Here is a 17,305-nt window from a genome sequence, read left to right on the forward strand (position 1 = left end):
TTTGCAAAATTGTATCTATCCAAATGAAAAACAATGCACACACTTCTTTGACCTAGTATTGGCAGCCCTAAGGATTTATTATACAGATAAACAAGAGCCAGATGAAATATACTTGGGTATCAATATAATGTGAAAGGATTGGTTAAATATATCTTAATACATCCCTCAGGCTTACTGTGAAACTTACTATGAAGCAGGTACATGTGCTGCTATGATAAGCTATCTAGGCTATATAAAAGGAAATTGCAAAAACAGTACAGATAATAAGTTATCGACTGAATAAAACATATATAAATATCAATACATACAATATGTGCATGTTTACTATAGAATATCTTGTGAAAAAAATTTACAAGAATGTGGTAAAACTGGTTGCCTCTTGAGGGAAAAGAGACCTTATTCACTGTAATAACCTTTTATGCCTATGAATTTTGTAGAATGTGTATGTATTACTTATTCAAAATGTACATTTTAAAAATTAATACAAAACGAAAACCTGAGGCCCAAAGGCATCGCCCTAGATGACCAAAGATATAATCCGGCGTTCCTTCAACATCCACTGAGTGCTTATCGTGAGCCAGACAGAGTGATAGAAGATAGCGCAAAAGACCTCCACGTTACCAGGAGCGCCCAACCCCGCGTCCCCGGGTGAGCCCGGATGCGGGGCGGGGGGTGTGGGGTCCGGCTCGCGAGGCTCCCCGCCGCTCAGCGGCGGGAGCAGGGCCCAACCGTCCTTAACGGTCCAGGGTCCCGGACGGCGGCTGGAATGCCCTCCTTCGAAGGAAACCGCCGCCTGGGAAAGCCCACCCCCTTCACCACCCTCCACAGAAACGGTCCCCTGACTTGTGCCTTTGCGCCGGTCGCCCGACCCGTTCCCCTCGATCCCTAGGGAAAGGCGAGCCCCTGACGCCCGCACTACCCGTAGCTCCCTTACCACGGCGCGCTCAAACTCGGGTCCCTCTCCATCTCTCCTGCTGCTGTATCCGTCTTCATCGTCTGTTCACTCCTCCGAGCAGCTCCTTCCCCTCAACCTCTCCACCTCTGCGAAGCTGTTTCATGTTTTCAAAAAAAAAAAAATGTTTTCCACGCCTCCTGAGTCCCTGCCACAGTATTAGGACCAATCAAGGCAAAGGGTCACAGAGGAAACAAGCGGCGGAGCATCGCCCATCTTGAGGCTGCTTTCCCCTCGGTAACTGGGGTGTCGGGTGGCACTGGCTTTGTACAAAGGCACTAATTTTTTGCGAGCGGTGACACGCATGAGTGACTCCACGCCCTCGCACCTCGGTCCCAGACTCAGGAACGCTGATTATCCCCCAGAGAGGAGGTGGACGCTTCCTTGGTAATTGGACTAGAGGTGGGCTGGGAGGACTCCGTGAAGCCTCTAATTGGCTGTTTAATTCTCAGCAGGTGCAGTCTCAATTAACAACGTCTGATCTCCCTGGCTCCTATTGGCTGACTTGATGGCCGGCTTTGAATTCCATCCGGGTAATTGGATATCAGCACGCAGCAGCCCAGTCGCTAAGGGGCCCCCCGCGGAAGGATTGGTTGTGGCGGGGCGGGCGATTGGTCAGACTGCGAGCCGGGCGTTGATTGGTGCAGACGGGCTGCGGGGGCGGGGAAGAGGCCGCTGAAGCGAGGCAGGCGGGGCTCGAGTTGCGGTGCGAGAGGGAGGAGGCGACGGCTGCTGGGGCGAGGTGCGAGGCGGAGCGCGCGGCGGCTGACTCGAGGAGCGGTAAAGGCGGGGACCGGGCGCGGAGGCTCGGGGAGTGCGAGAGGCCGGGCCGGGGGGTGCCGCAGGCAACAAGCAGGCGGGAATGTGGGGCTGAGAGGAGGGAGGTGTCTGGAGGGTATGGGCAGCCGAACCCCGGGCTACCAACCGAATCCGGAGGACATGCTCTGGTCCCACAACGGACCCGGTGCCGGAGTGTTGGCCCCAAGCTACTTTGGACTCCTCGAGTGATCTTTTTTGAGACTGAGAACCGCCATCAGTTTATCAGTTTGCCTTTTATTTTCTCCAGCTTTTTCTTTAATTATTCTAATAGGATGACTATTTACAGTCGGCGGAATAATAAATTCGGGTTTTTGTTTTCCCAGTTTTCCTCCTTACTAATGCAGATATCCCCCACGGGTTTTGGCTGAAGACTCCCGTGTCAAAGCTACATTTTTACTCTATTCTCAGTTTGAAATGGGTTGGCTTTCTTCACTCATTGGTTAAAAAATAAATGTAGCAAGGATGAGAAAATTGAACAACCTGCTTCAATTCAACAGGCCTGTTACCATGTTTTAGCTACTTTGTAGGTTCTGGTTATTTGGAGATAAGGGAATGAGAGATCCTTGCCCCATGGAGCTTTCAATGATTTGACTCCTAACGATGTCTTTGAAATAACCTAAAAGTAAGACTTATTTACGCATATCAAATAGTCAGCAACTGTTTTATATAAATGTCAAGAAATTTCAAAATTGGTTTCTACTGAAAACCATTATCTGCATCTCTCACCTTGAAATGATCCACATGTCTCCTCTTTCCTCGGCTTCCCCTAGAACTGTGGTCTTAAATTCCAACCTCCTTTTCACATTCAATTTGAAGTAATAAAATCAAACACAAATTGGCATTCAGTACTATACAGTTATATCCCTGTTGTCATCATATTTCCCACTTATTTTAAAAAACTATATTAAATGTATATTGTAGCAAAGTCATACTTGATTAATCAAGTAGATATTCATTCTTTGAGACATAAGCTAACTAATGCAAACTTCATTTGTAATATGTGAAAAGGAGTTAAGTGAAAATTAGCTCTCGATTCAAATAGACATCACCTAATAAATTCATCCTCGTCATGGACATTCATCTTCCCACCACATTCCTTCCACCACCAAATCATTAATATTATGTCTCAAACACCATCTACCAGGTGCTTAAATGAGGAACCTGGTAGCCAGCTCTTTGGGTCACCCTTGAACCTTTCTGTGGACCAGTTGTTAGATCTTGTGTGTATTCTACCTAGTAAAACTCTCCTCTTCCGTCTCCATCATTGGCACCTGAACTAGCCTCTGAATTGGTCTCCCTACCCCACACTTGCTACCTTCCATTCATTCTCACTACAGAGCCAGCCAAGAATTACAAGCAACGCATGTGTTATGAAGGGATGTTTGGAGTACTATAGAAGCCCATAGTGATGAAACCTAAGCGAGCATGGAAAGTTGGGACTGGGGAGGGGGGCATTGGCAGCAGAGCAGGAGGAATATCAGATATTTTTTTGCCTTGATCTTGATAGTTTCTGAACTGAGGTAAAAATGCTATTAGTTTTTTGAGTCTCCTTAAAGAGGTGCCTTTGTGACTGGTCTTCAGACCACATTGTATACCGCATTGTATGGAAATAACTAATTAGCTGTGTAACCTTAGGGAAATCCCTTTATTTCCCTGGACTTCGGGTTCCCCAGTTGGAACATTATTGATGGAATCGTATCATTTCTTTGGTCCTTCCAATTCTAAAATTCTATGGTTTCTTAGGCATGAATTGTGGCCAGAAAGGTGTTAAAAGGCAGCATTAGAGTGCGGATTAAGTTACCACTCTTGTTCACAGGCCTAGATTTGTTTCCCAAAACCTTTAACACCTACAGACAATCTTGCCGGTCAAGATTAAGACCTTCCCTGCCGACAGGAAGCCTCATGAAGGCAGCTACGAAGTCTGTCTGGACTGTTCTATCCCCCAGGGCCAACCACACATTGGCTACTCAATATTCATTAGTTTGGATGAAGAAAAATGATTTGTATTTTAATGAGGTAGTTTTCAACTCTGTACCATCTAAAAAATCTTTTAAGTTCTAGCTCCCCCAAGCTGTTGCTTTTTTTTTTTTTAAGATTTTATTTATTTGACAAAGCCAGCGCACAAGTAGAGGGAACAGCAGAGGGAGAGGGAGAAGCAGCCCCCCCACCTCTGCTGAGCAGGGAGCCCCAATTCGGGGCTCGATCCCAGGACCCTGGGATCAGGACCTGAGCCGAAGGCAGACGCCTAACCAACTGAGCCACCCAAGCACCCGCAGCTGTTGCTTTAACCAAGAATTTATATTGTCTTTTCATTGCCTGTAATTAGTGTGTTGTAATTTGGTGTTTTGTCTTTCCTCCTAGACTGTATTTCAGGGCAAAAATTCTCATTCCTACTTGTGTCCCCAGCATGCTCAGCCCATAACAAAGAGCTAGCACTATTTAAAATGAGGCACTATAATAGTGAAGATGAGCTTTGCACTTTAGAGACCACATAAGAAAATATATGAAGTAACCTAGATAAAAGAAGTGAACTCTCTTCTGGATACCCAGAATAAATCATCTCTTAATATAACAAAATAGCGGTTTGAGGTTCAAAATTCAAGACCTTAAGGAAAAATCTTTCTGAAACAGCTTGTTTCCTTTCCTTTGGTATATGCAAACATGATACCACCCAAACTTGCACAGAGAGCAGTGAAAGGTTTTATTTACAGCCTAGAAAAAAGCTGATTATTTTTTTTATCCAGTTAGGAAAGGAACCTCATAACTCAAACCCACCTTAAACTCAATCCTTTTCTTCCTACCCACTAAAAAAGGAAAAAAAAAAGCCACATTTCTCCATGTCTATACTAAATCTCCAGAAGTGATATACTATATATATTGGATCTTCTAACTGAATAATGAATTGCCTGAAATAAGGAGACACTTGCAAAGGGTCCCTCACCCAGGTAATACAAGGTTTTTCTCTTTTGGGCATGAGTGGGAAAGAGAGTAGATGAAATTTGTTTAAAACTATTGTCTAAAAACATAGATTTTAAAAACATAGGCAAACTTCTGGTGGTTCTCTAAGGAACTTTATTCGTTTCTACTGGTCAGTAAAGCTCTTGAGTCCAGATGCAAAATTTGGTCCTCTGAATGTAGTAAGAAATCCACCTGCAGTCTTAACATTTTTCTCTGCTTCTTGGAGTGAGATTTTTTTTTTAAAAAAAACTTTATTAGCATGAGGTGGGGAGGAGGGCGGAAGGAGAGGGAGACTCAGGGCTCAATCCCAGGACCCCTCTGAGATCATGACCTGAGCTGAAGGCAGACACTTAACCAACTGAGCCACACAGGTGTTCCTGGAATGAGATATCTGTGCTAGGTCTCCTCTTTTCCTTCATCACTCTTCCTGAAAGGCTTTCAGGGAAAGCACTGTTTCTGTTTTTTTCTTTCCTCCTCAGGAAAAGCACATTTAGAACCAAAGTTTTATTCCTGAGTAGGTCCGATATTAATGAGTATGTTTTTAGCCTTCCTAGAACCAGTTCTTTTTAAGGTAAAAAAACATTTTTTTCTTGGATATCAAATCATCTGGGTTGAATTTTTGTACCTAGAGGCAAATCATAGCATAAATTATATTTCCTCACTCATTTTAAAGCAAATTTCATTAAAAGCCACACTGTTTTGTTCTACTAGATTGTACTATCTGGAAGTAGACACTATCTTTAGTTTTTTTACCAACCAGCTACAATGCTTTCTACTAGTGTTTATTAATTTTGAATTTCCTAAATAAAGACACCAAGTACTGTTCTCAGTTTATGTAAAAGAAAGGGGGGAGGGACTTCTAAAGTCACTTTGTAAGGTTTTTAATATCCAAATAATAACCCAGACTCTGGGTAAGAGGTAACCTAAGCAGCTATATTCCTCTGTAAAATTGGGGTTAACATTTCCTACCTGACATGATTGCGTGAAGATCAACTAAAATGATGGAGGTTAAGTGCCTGGTGGCGTAGTAGTTACTCAGTACGTTTATCTTTTCCTCTTTTTCACCCTTAGTGTCACAATAACGTCTAGCACCTAGAAGTGCTTAATAGATGTGGTTGACCTAGCCTGCTTGAAGCCAGTCTTGAGGACACAGGCATAACACATACACAGTTGCATACAGTGTGAACAAGTGCTATCATGGAAGTCTCATTCACAGGGCGGCAGGAGAAACTCACCTTAAGTCAGCCAGGGGACATCCCACAAGTCTCAGAAGAAGTGTAGCAGTAGAGCTGAGACGTGAGGAAGGAGTAGGGTTTTGCCAGGGAGACCAGCTGGGCTAAGGAGTATGACCAGGAAGACAGAAGGGACACAGGAGAGCACGTCCTGTTCCCCTAGTAGCAGTGGGATTAGGGTATAGAGCTGTGAAAGTGGTAGGCAGAGATTAGATTATAAAGAACCTTTCATGCCACTAATGAGTTTTCACATAGACAACAGAGTTGCTGAAGAAGTTTGTTCATTCAACAAATGTTGTTTTTTCTTTTTTTCAGTTTTGTGAGTAGAATTTTATTTTTATTAACATAATGTATTTGTTTCAGGGGTACAGGTCTGTGATTCATCAGTCTTACACAATTCACAGCGCTCACCACAACACATACCCTCCCCAATGTCCATCACCCAGCCACCCCATCTCTCCCACCCCCCTCCACTCCAGCAACCCTCAGTTTGTTTCCTGAGATTGTTTCTTATGGTTTATCTCCCTCTCTGGTTTTGTCTTGTTCCATTTTTCCCTCCCTTCCCCTATGATCCTCTGTCTTGTTTCTCAAATTCCTCATATCAGTGAGATCATATGATACTTGTGTTTCTCTGACTTATTTCGCTTAGCATAATACCCTCCAGTTCCATCCACGTCATTGCAAATGGCAAGATTTCATTTTTTTGATGGCTGCGTAATCCGTTATGTATGTATACACACACACACACATATACACCACATCTTCTTTATCCATTGATCTGTTGATGGACATCTAGGCTTTTTCTACAGTTTGGCTATTGTGGATATTGCTGTTATAAACATTGGGGTGCACATGCCCCTTCAGATCACTACATTTGTATTTTTGGGGTAAATACCCAGTAGTGCAATTGCTGGGTCATAAGGTAGCTCTGTTTTCAACTTTTTGAGGAACCTCCATACTGTCTTCCAGAGTGGCTGCACCAGCTTGCATTCCCACCAACAGTGTAAGAGTGTTCCCCTTTCTCCGCATCCTCACCAACATCTGTCATTTCCTGACTTGTTAATTGACTGGTGTGAGATGGTATCTCATTGAGGTTTTGATTTGGATTTCCCTGATGCCGAGTGACGTTGAGCACTTTTTCATGTGTCTGTTGGCCATTTGGATGTCTTCTTTGCAGAAATATCTCAACAAATGTTTATTGACTGGCTACTGTGTGCACTGAGGAACAAGACAAAAATTCCTGCCCTGTGGAGTTTACATTCCATTGGGGATACAACCAAAATAAAGACCTCACGGGTTAATATGATGACTTTGGCTTATAATCACAGTGAGATTGAAAACCACTGGGAGGTTTTGAGTGGCTGAGTAACGTTATTTGACTTCAGCTGTTGAGAATAAACTGAATGGACAATGGCAAATGCCGGGATATAATTGATTGCAATAATCTAGACAAGAGATGATGGTTTAGAACATGGTTGTTAAGATGACCGTCTTAGCAGTAGAGAGGTAAAAAATGGTCAAATTCTGGATAATTTGAAGGTAGAATGAACAGGATTTGCTGACAGACTAAAGGTGCTATTTGAGGGAGAGGATGAGTAAGATTTTTAACCTGAGGAACTGAAAGAATGGACTTGCCATTTACTGAGTCAGCTAAGGCTACAGGCAGGGAGTGAGATCAGGAGCTCAGCATTGTACCTGTTAAGTGTGAGGTGCCTATTAGACCTCCAAAGGAGACGTTGTCTCCTAGGCCGTTGGGTATACAAACCTGAAGTTCAGGAGGAACGGCCCTAACTGGATCAGTGAATTTGGGAGTTATCAGCATACAGGTGGGATTTAAAGCCAAGCTATGAATGAAACTTGGCGAGATCACTAAGGAAAAGTGAGGTATAACCCACAAGAGGGCAAAGGACAGAGCCCTGGGGGCAATGCGGTGTTTAGAGGTTACAAGCAGGAGAGGGAAACTGATGGATCAGCTAGAAGTGGGGAAGGAAAACCAGAAGAGTGCTGTTGTGGAAGCCAAATGAAGAAAAGGTCTCAGAGCAGGGGGAGTCCCCAGTTGTGCCAGATAATGGGGGCGAGGGCAGGTAGAGTGAAGACGGAGAATTAACCATTGGACTTAGCCATTGGAAGTCACTGGTGACCTTGGCAAGAACAGTGGGAGTGGATTCAAGAAGAAGAGAAATTGAGCACAGAAGTATTAGCACTTGTGAATTTTCCTGTAAAAGGAAGGGAAGAAATGAGAAGTATTTGGAGGAGTAAGTGGAATCAAGAAAGGGTTTTCTTTAAGAAACAAGAAACAGTGACATGTTTGCTGATGGAAAGATAAAGATCCAGTAGAGAGGAAAACATTAACAATGCATGAGAAGGAAGGAGAGCAACACTTTTATGAGAGCTTTCAGTGCCAGGAGCAGAGACCGTTCATCCATGGCCACAGGAGAGGAGGTAGGGATTTGGGCATAGATAGAGGTAGGTGGGTAAGTGTGGTGGAGCTTAGTTAATATTTTCTCTGAATGCTGTACTTTCTCAGTGGCATAGGAAGTAAGACATGAATTGAGAGTGAGGATGGAGGAGGTGCTAGAGGCTTGAGAAGAGACGGTATGAGTTGTCTGGGAGCGTGGGTGAGAGAGGTTATGGAATAAGGAAATACAGTGATGATGTTAAGGTTAGCTTTGTGGATGGGCGCCTGGGTGGCTCAGTCATTTAAGTGTCTGCCTTTGGCTCAGCTCATGATCCCAGGGTCCCTCATCCGGCTCCCCACTCAGAGGTGAGTCTGTTTTTCCCTCTCCGCCCCTCTGCCTGCTGGTGCTTGCGTGCTCTCCTCTCAAAGAAATAAAATCTTAAAAATTAGCTTGGCAGCAAAATGAAGATACAGTGCCAGACAAAAAGCAACAAGGCCAATGGTCTGAATGAAATTTGATGAGCTTCTGAATCAGTCAGGTGCAGTGTTGTGGAGTCATTAGTTGAAGCTGCAGGTGTGGATGAAATTGCCCAAAGACAGCAGAATGACAGTAGTAGTGGATAGAGGCCATAGGAAGACAAGCCCAAAACTGCAAAGGCACTTCCAGGGAAAGAGGAGAAACCAAGACAAAGAAGGTGCAGAGGTGAGATTAGATAGGGCTTATATGTGCCATCTAGGTTGACTATCCGGAAAGTTGTAGTTTTGGTGAAGGAGCAGGGCAGACCTCCTTTCAGTGTTAGCTGAGGAATAAATAGAAATCAGGAGTAGAGATAAAGGAATAAAAGAAGTAGAAGGAGCAGAGCCTAAAACTAGGCCTGAAGGGGCGCCTGGGTGGCTCCATTGGTTAAGCATCTGCCTTTCACTCAGGTCATGATCCTGGAGTCCTGGGGTGAGGCCGCTTATTAGGCTCTCCACTCAGCGGGGAGTTTGCTTCTCCCTGTGCCCTTCCGCCTGCTCATGCACTCACTCGATCTTTCTCTCTCTCAAATAAAATCTTTAAAAAAAATAAAACTGGGCCTGGAAAGCCATTCCTTGCAGAGACAACAGCTTCTGGAAAGGCCTAGAGGCATGGAAGGGCACAGATAAGCAATTTTAAGTAGTCTGATGTGAACTCTAAAGGTATATTTTTGTAATGTTTGATTCATTTAATTTTTTTGTTCCTTCATCTTACAAAATTGTGATCAATGGGGGCAGCTCAGTTGGGTAGGCATCTGCCTTCGGCTCAGGTCATGATCCCAGGACCCTGGGATCGGGCCCGCGTCGGGCTCTCTGCTTAGCAGGGAGCCTGCTTCTCCCTCTCCCTCTGCCTGTTTGTGCGCACTCTCTCTGTCTAATAAATATTTTTTAAAAAATTGTGATTGATGTATGGTTTTCCTTGGGAGGGGGGAGGGAATGAAGTTTGCCTCTCTTTAATTATACGTCCCTTAGCAACTTTGAAAAAATGCCCTGAGACCTTTTACATGAAATAGGTTTTGAAAAAAAAAAAAAGATTTTGAAACAGCTCAGGCCCTTAATATGAAAAGGTTGCTAGTAATAGTCTTTTTTTTTTAAAGATTTTATTTGTTTATTTGACAGAGAGACAGCGAGAGAGGGAATACAAGCAGTGGGAGTGGGAGAGGGAGAAGTGGCTTCCTGCCGCCGAGCAGGTAGCCTGATGCGGGGCTTGATCCCAGGACCTGGAATCATGACCCGAGCCGAAGGCAGACGCCTAACGACTGAGCCACCCAGGCGCCTCCAGTAGTATTCTTTTTAATAATACTGTAATATGTTCCCATGCCTCTCTGCCAATCATAAAGGTATAGGATGAAAGCTTCTTCTTTTCCCTCATTTACTTATTTCAGGGTGTAGGTCTGAATACAGCAGAAAATGTCCACTGAACGAACTTCTTGGACAAGTTTGTCCACGATTCAGAAAATAGCACTGGGCCTTGGGATCCCAGCCAGTGCAACGGTTGCCTATATCCTATACCGCAGATACAGGGAAAGCAGAGGTATGTGAACCCCACAGCTGTACATATGGAAATGTTCAGAATGTGCTCTGGCCTTATTAAATTGAAATGAAAATTTTCCTTGCTGGACTGGGTTTGTCTGTTGGGAAGTAATTGGCTTTCTGTGAGGGATCTTTGAAACGGTTTTGTTTCTTCTGTGTTCTTAATGTGCAGCGAGTCTATGAAATGATAAACTCATTTGATAATTCTCTTTTCCCTTCAACAGCAGCACCATAATGCGTTCTTTTTTTTTTTTTTTAGCATCTATACTCTTATTTATCTTTTTTATATGCTTCTTGTGTTTAGTTGTTAGAAGGCTAACCATGGGATCCAGTTTCCCCACAGGCTGAACCTAAAGAAAGGATTTAGGTACAAATGGAAGTTCTGAGCCCAGTGGACTCCTTGGGCAAATTTTAACCTTCATTCTTCTCCAGGAGTCCTCTCCTGGAAGATCCAGTTTGCCCAAAATCCAGCACCCCCTCCTTGCAGATCCAAATACTTTCCCCATTTTTTAGCATCTTTAATAGTATCCCAGAGATAATGCCCATGTTCTGGTCTTCTGGGACCCTCTCATTCCTACTCAGATGCTACTTCTTGTCATTATGGTTGAGATTTTTGGTCTATCTCGTGGATCATTCTCTTTGACAGCTAGCTTCGGGGGGGCTGGGGTACCTTGGATGCTATCTAAGTCTGATCTGATGAGTCATGATCCGTGCAGAAGAGCGGTTGACATTTGTTGGGGAGGATGACATTGAGATAGAGATGCGAGTTCCCCAGGAGGCTGTGAAGCTCATCATTGGCCGGCAAGGAGCCAATATTAAACAGGTAAGTGTGCGAGCAAGCAGTTGGCTTTCCCAGAGATTGATTTTGCTTAATCTTGCTTTCCTTCTCTGCCCCCATCCCACACTATGTATGTCTTTAAAAGAAAAAATACAGGAACTTTTAGTTAACTATGCTCTTTTCCTTCTAGAGAGGAGTACTTCTCCCTAGAGTGTGAATGACTCAGCTTGAAATGGGGACTTTTGATTGCATGATTCTCAACTTGGTGTAGCTTGAACCATTCTTTTCTACTATGGAATTAATGAGCTCTTGTTAATTGTTAGTAAATGTTGAGTTGCTACCTAATTCTTCTGTTCATTTGGAATGTCAAAACAAAATATTTGATGCTCCAAAAAAAAGAAATTAGGGGGAAAGAGGGTTCTAAACACAAAGAGAAACTGTTTTGAATTAATTGCTATTTGAGATTAGCTTGTCACTAATCTCCTTTCATAAGTACAGGTAATTGAAGACTGCATATAGCATCCTGATTTAGCTGATTACTGTCCAGTTCCATCTACCTCCAGGGTTAGGTTGAGAGAGTACCTTGCTGACCCAAACAGGAGCTATTCCAGAGCGTACAGCCATGTATCCTTTTCTCTGCAGTTGCGGAAACAGACAGGTGCTCGGATTGATGTGGACACGGAGGATGTAGGCGATGAACGGGTGCTGCTTATCAGTGGGTTTCCTGTTCAGGTGTGCAAGGCCAAAGCAGCCATCCATCAGATCCTGACAGAGAATACCCCCGTGTCTGAGCAGCTCTCAGTTCCCCAGAGATCCGTGGGCAGGATCATAGGTACCACTGGACAGCTTCCTTTTTTATTCACCTCTGCCTTCTTTCACACCTTCCCAAGGATTTTTCCTGGCCTACTTCCCTTCACCTTGCTAAGGGGGGGAAAAAAGACAGGGACGTTGATACCAGAGCTTTAGTTTTTTATACAACCTGTGGTAAAGCAAAACCCATTACCTCAAGAAGTTATGTGATCTGAACCTTACAAATATGTTCCAGAAGGGCTCAGGTAAATGTATCTACCTCATAATAGATATGTAAAGGGAAGCTAAACCTGCTCATGTTATCCCAGATCTTTCAAGATAGTGCTTTTCTAGAGCACACCTGTTATGCCTTTGCCAAGGCAGCATTCCTTATGCTGCTATTAGAGGTAGAGAAATGTCCATCATTGGCCCAGTGTTTCACACACAGTGTGAGATATCTTCTGAAGTATAGGTGTAAAGTATGCTGAATGATCAAAAAATGTAAATGACATGAAGTTACACTAACCAAGAGTTTAAGCAGAAAGAGCAAATATTCCCTAGTCCCCCTTTTACAGTAAGGATTGCAGTAGCTCCTGCTTCTATTCAGTATCTTACATTTTGTTCACTTTGGAAATGAGAACAGACTTCTCTCCCAGCATATACAAAATAGTGATTTCTCTAGTAATTACATTTGACCAGGAGGGAAGGACAGGTTTTTATGTGTTTTTCAATGCAGGGAGAGGTGGGGAGACTATTCGTTCTATCTGTAAGGCCTCTGGAGCCAAAATTACCTGTGACAAAGAATCAGAGGGGACATTGCTACTATCGAGACTGATAAAAATCTCAGGAACACAAAAGGAAGTGGCAGCAGCCAAGGCAAGTAGCTAATAGATTTGAACTGTGTCTAAGAATGAGAACCCTTTACTCCATCCTGGGTGAAAATATCTGGCCACAGAGATCTCATCTCTTACCACAGCATTTGATATTGGAGAAAGTTTCAGAAGATGAAGAACTTCGGAAAAGAATTGCTCATTCTGCAGAAACCAGAATCCCACGCAAGCAGCCAATCAGTGTAAGAAGAGAGGAAGTGACAGAGTCTGGTGGAGCTGGAGAGCCAGCTTTGTGGAAAAACGCTGGTACTGGTGCAGAGCCGGAGCCAGCTACACCACTGGGAGCTCCTCCCCAGAAAGGAGGCGGTGACACGGCTGTTGTAGGGCCAGAAGGTGCTTGGGAGAAACCTAATGGTGACAGCTTTCAGAAATCTGGAGCCCAGACCAGTCCAGAGATGTCCATGTTTGAAAGTATGTAACAAAGTGGGAACCCATTTGCCATATGGAAGGTAGAAATACTGGCTTAGATAACCCAAAATAGGAAGCAGTAAAAACAATTTATTTTCTTGATTGCACTTATAAGTCTCTTCACAGATGTCCCTTTGTGTGGTAATATTTTACTTGAGTTAGTACTAAACATAAATAATTTCTGAACACAGACCAGCTAGTGATGGAGAATGATAGGAAATATGCTAGTTCATGGGGCCCCTGGCTGGCTCAGTCAGTAGAGCATGTAACTCTTGATCTCAGGGTTGTAGGTTTGAGCCCCATCTTAGGTGTAGAGATTACTTAAAATCTTAAAATGTGCTAGTTCACAGGAAATAGTCTGAATATAACCAATAATTGAATTTACATGATATTCTTTTTTTTTTTAAGATTTTGTTTATTTATTTGACAAAGAAAGACACAGCGAGAGAGGAAACACAAGCAGGGGGAGTGGGAGAGGGAGAGGCAGGCTTCCCACGGAGCAGGGAGCCCGATGCGGGGCTCAATCCCAGGACCCCGGGATCATGACCTGAGCCGAAGGCAGATGCTTAACGACTGAGCCACCCAGGCACCCCTACATGATATTCTTTCACAGATTTATTAAATAAGTAAAATACTCAGCCTGGTTTTTTGTTTTTTGTTTTTTTATTTTTGGCTTCTCATTACTGTTTTTAAAATCATCACCGTTAAGAATGAAACAACTGTGAGCACTTTCTTCTGTGCATAGGTTCTGGGATGGGGGCAGGGAAGACCAGGGCCCCTGAGAGGTTCGAAGACTTGTCCAGGGTCACATAATGAGTCAGTAATAGAATGAGATCTGGAACAGGCCCACATCCTTCCACTGGTCCATGCTGCAGCTAGCATATGGAGGATTTACCTTCGTTATAATTGGTGTCTGATTTGAATACATGGCAGATGACTAGGAATGTAAACTCTCTGACTGCTCAGTTACATAGAAAGGTACACAGCTCAACTTAGGACCTGTCTTCAGGATGTTCTTGTATGATTCATCCAGTTGTCCCTCCAGCCATTTTTTAAATGGTAATAGCCACTTGGTGTTTGTATCTCTCACCTCTGAGACAGTCTCCCCATTTCAACCAGAGATGGTTCTGATATGGTCACCAGCTTAGATGGTGAGGATTCTATAGCTTAACTTGTTTATCCCTATGTTTAGTCCCCAGTCCTGACTTCAGTTTCCATGCCGATGAGTTCCTGGAAGTCTATGTCTCTGCCTCTGAACATCCCAACCACTTCTGGATCCAGATCATTGGCTCCCGCAGCCTGCAGCTGGATAAGCTTGTCAGTGAGATGACCCAGCACTATGAGAATAGTCTAGTGAGTTGCCATAGGGACAGGGCTGGGTTTGATGAAAAAGGGGCCTCTTTTTCATTGTGATATGTTCTCTTCTTTTCCTGGGAAGCAACTACTTGTTTATTCTTCCTTCTGGTACTTCCTGCTTATCTGTTTTTTAGCCTGCCCATCCTAACCTCCCATCCTGATCCTCATCCCCATGTGCAGCCTGAAGACTTGACTGTGCACGTGGGAGACATTGTAGCAGCACCTTTACCTACAAATGGTTCCTGGTATCGAGCTCGGGTCCTTGGCACCTTGGAGAATGGGAACCTGGACCTCTACTTCGTTGACTTTGGAGATAATGGAGATTGCCCACTGAAGGACCTCCGGGCACTCAGGTCAGTGTGGAGGCCAGGGTGGAGTCCCAGTTGTTAACTCAGTGTTGGCCATAGCTGGTGGTGTGCTCTTGGCACTCATCGTATAGGGGGATTGGGAATAGAACCGATTTACAGAGAGCAGATGATTATCTTCTCCAGCTGGGTTAATTGGTGATCTCTAGAAACAAGGACTATAAGAGACCCTTCTGTCGCTGGGATTCTAATTTCAGTTTCTTTCACCTTAGGAGTGACTTCCTAAGCCTTCCATTCCAAGCAATAGAGTGTAGTCTGGCACGGATCGCCCCCTCAGGTAAATTGGTCACATGGCCTATTGACCTTGCCTCTACATAGAATAACTTTCATAGGGCACATGGAAGGAATTCTCACATTCCCAGACTTTGAGTTCTGGGGCTCAGGTGTCTTTTCCTCCCCAGCAGTAGAAAGCAGCAGCCTGGCAGGCAGACATAGGTGCCTTCTGGGGTAGAAAGGGGTGGTTCCAATTTTCCTCCAGGGTGTAATCTCACCCCGTCAGCAGGACCCCTTCTTAGGTTCTCCCTGCAATCTTTTACCAGGTGAACAGTGGGAAGAGGAAGCTTTGGATGAGTTTGACAGACTCACTCACTGTGCTGACTGGAAGCCCCTGGTGGCCAAGATCTCCAGCTATGTCCAGACTGGGATCTCAACTTGGCCCAAGATTTACTTATATGATACTAGCAATGGGAAGGTACGACTGGGGTCCGCTCATTGCTCACTGTCTCTTCAGTATATTTATAGTCTCATTCACTTTTTCTTTCCTAGAAACCCTCATCTGATACTTCTCCTACCTCATAAGATCCTGCTTACTCTCCCACTAAAGGAATGTCTTTGAAGTATCCTAACTCTTCTGTCCTAGTTCCTCATGTATTCCCATCCCTATAGAGAGAATATCATTCCCTTTTCATTTTTCTTCTCAGAAACTTGATATTGGGTTAGAATTAGTTCGTAAAGGATATGCAGTTGAGCTCCCGGAGGATGTGGAAGAAAACAGAGCTGTCCCAGACATGTTGCATGACGTGGTGAGTGAGCCATTGTGGCTACATGTAGGGTGCTGCTTCAGGGCAGGTCTCTCACCTAGAGAGACAGGAGGGCTTCTAGTCCTTCGGGCATTCTGTGGAGGGCTTTCCTAAGGAGTTGCTCCACAGGTTGCTCAAAGGAAGCATTGTGTCCCTCTTGGCAGCCAAACTCAACTGCCTTAACCAGATCCTATGGGCAGAATGATGGGGGTGGCCTCTCCTTTCCTACCAGCCAACACTGTGTTCTTCCTTTCTCTCGTCTTCATCCTGCAGGCCACAGAAACTGATGTGTCTCTCAGCAGCGTGGTCGCTGAGACCAAGAAGAGCCCTGGAGAGAGAGCAAATACCCTGTCCTGCCTCAGCTTATCAGGTACAAGCTGCATTTCCTCCCTAGAGCATCTTTGGAAGTTACTGGTTTTCAGTGATTCTCTCCGAACCGGGAATGATGTGAAAGCTTGGCTCTTAACCAAAGTGATCACTGAGCACCAAGAAGCCCATTTGTCCCTGAGTCTCAGTGGCCATGCCTAACTTGCTCTCCATCCCTGCTAAGCAGAAGCTGCCTCCATATCTGGTGACGACAACCTGGATGATGACTACTTACTCTGAAGTTGGCTTCCACTGCCTCAGCCGCCTGCTTTGCCGCGTGAGTGCAGCTCTCCTCGGTCTGCAGCCACCGGAAAGTAACAAGGGTGACCACCGGGGCCTTGCCTTCTCTCTGCCCTAGCCTGTCTGAACACTGCTCTGCAGCTGAGTTCCTGCAGCTTCACTCTCAGGCTGAGCCCGTTCAAGCGTGTTGTGTCTCTCTGTGTTTGTGTCTTTGGCAGGATTTGGCCCAGGATTTGGTGCCTGGAGAGAGGAGCCTATGATAAAAGAGATCTGTGCAGTCCTTCCTCTGTTACATACACGATCTGGCTTGCTGTGGACCGAACGCTTTCTCTCCTTCTGTTGGACTACCAGAAAGAGTGCGGGGTAGAGGGGGACAAGTACATGTTCCCACTCCACCCACCCGACCCTGTCTTCTTCCAGAGTTTGCTTCCAGGCTGCTCAACATCTGGCTTACTGTTTTCTGCCAGGCATTGATCTATGCTTCCACAAGGCTGTGTCCTTTTTGAGCCTGGGAAGCAGCCAGGGTTTGGTCACTGGAAGTGATGATTCTGCAGACTTCTTACTCACTTCATCGGGTGACTGTTAGTTAAAGGAGGTCTTTGGCAAACTCAAAGACTGCAATTGAGTCAGGAGGCAGAGGCAGAAATCAGTATAATTCTATTAAAAAGCCTCAGGAAATGGGAAGA

General features: G+C 44.6%; 1 protein-coding gene across 3 annotated transcripts; it reads left to right on the forward strand.

Moving 5' to 3' along the window:
• The first annotated feature begins 1,143 nt into the window (after positions 1-1,143).
• TDRKH (tudor and KH domain containing) lies at positions 1,144-17,068 on the forward strand. Of its 3 annotated transcripts, none has more exons than XM_088022261.1 (14): positions 1,144-1,189; positions 1,405-1,485; positions 10,261-10,409; positions 11,125-11,231; positions 11,829-12,018; positions 12,712-12,851; positions 12,952-13,276; positions 14,466-14,626; positions 14,810-14,982; positions 15,207-15,271; positions 15,534-15,685; positions 15,915-16,016; positions 16,287-16,383; positions 16,838-17,068. In XM_088022261.1, the coding sequence occupies exons 3-14, from the start codon at positions 10,286-10,288 to the stop codon at positions 16,984-16,986; spliced, it is 1,785 nt and encodes a 594-aa protein (XP_087878387.1). In that variant the 5' UTR covers positions 1,144-1,189; positions 1,405-1,485; positions 10,261-10,285; the 3' UTR covers positions 16,987-17,068. The 3 variants fall into 3 exon arrangements, with proteins under 3 accessions (XP_087878387.1, XP_027943987.1, XP_087878386.1); XM_028088186.2 differs by lacking the exons at positions 1,144-1,189; positions 1,405-1,485 and adding exons at positions 1,650-1,732; positions 16,567-16,656 and having other exon boundaries at positions 16,838-16,926; XM_088022260.1 differs by lacking the exons at positions 1,144-1,189; positions 1,405-1,485 and adding an exon at positions 1,650-1,732.
• Positions 17,069-17,305: the final 237 nt, after the last annotated feature.

Source organism: Eumetopias jubatus, unplaced genomic scaffold (genome assembly GCF_037043125.1).
Source record: "Eumetopias jubatus isolate StellerSeaLion01/CBP00866 unplaced genomic scaffold, mEumJub1_p1.0 scaffold_4, whole genome shotgun sequence".
NCBI lineage: Eukaryota > Metazoa > Chordata > Mammalia > Carnivora > Otariidae > Eumetopias > Eumetopias jubatus.

What these genes read in the sequence shown, in the direction of transcription:
- TDRKH (XM_088022261.1), top strand. Translation starts at nt 10,286, where the DNA reads ATGTCCACTGAACGAACTTCTTGGACAAGTTTGTCCACGATTCAGAAA. An exon ending in ATCCGTGGGCAGGATCATAG is followed by an intron (nt 12,019 to 12,711) that starts GTACCACTGGAC and finishes TTTTCAATGCAG; the next exon opens with GGAGAGGTGGGGAGACTATT. An exon ending in ATGATACTAGCAATGGGAAG is followed by an intron (nt 15,686 to 15,914) that starts GTACGACTGGGG and finishes TTTTCTTCTCAG; the next exon opens with AAACTTGATATTGGGTTAGA.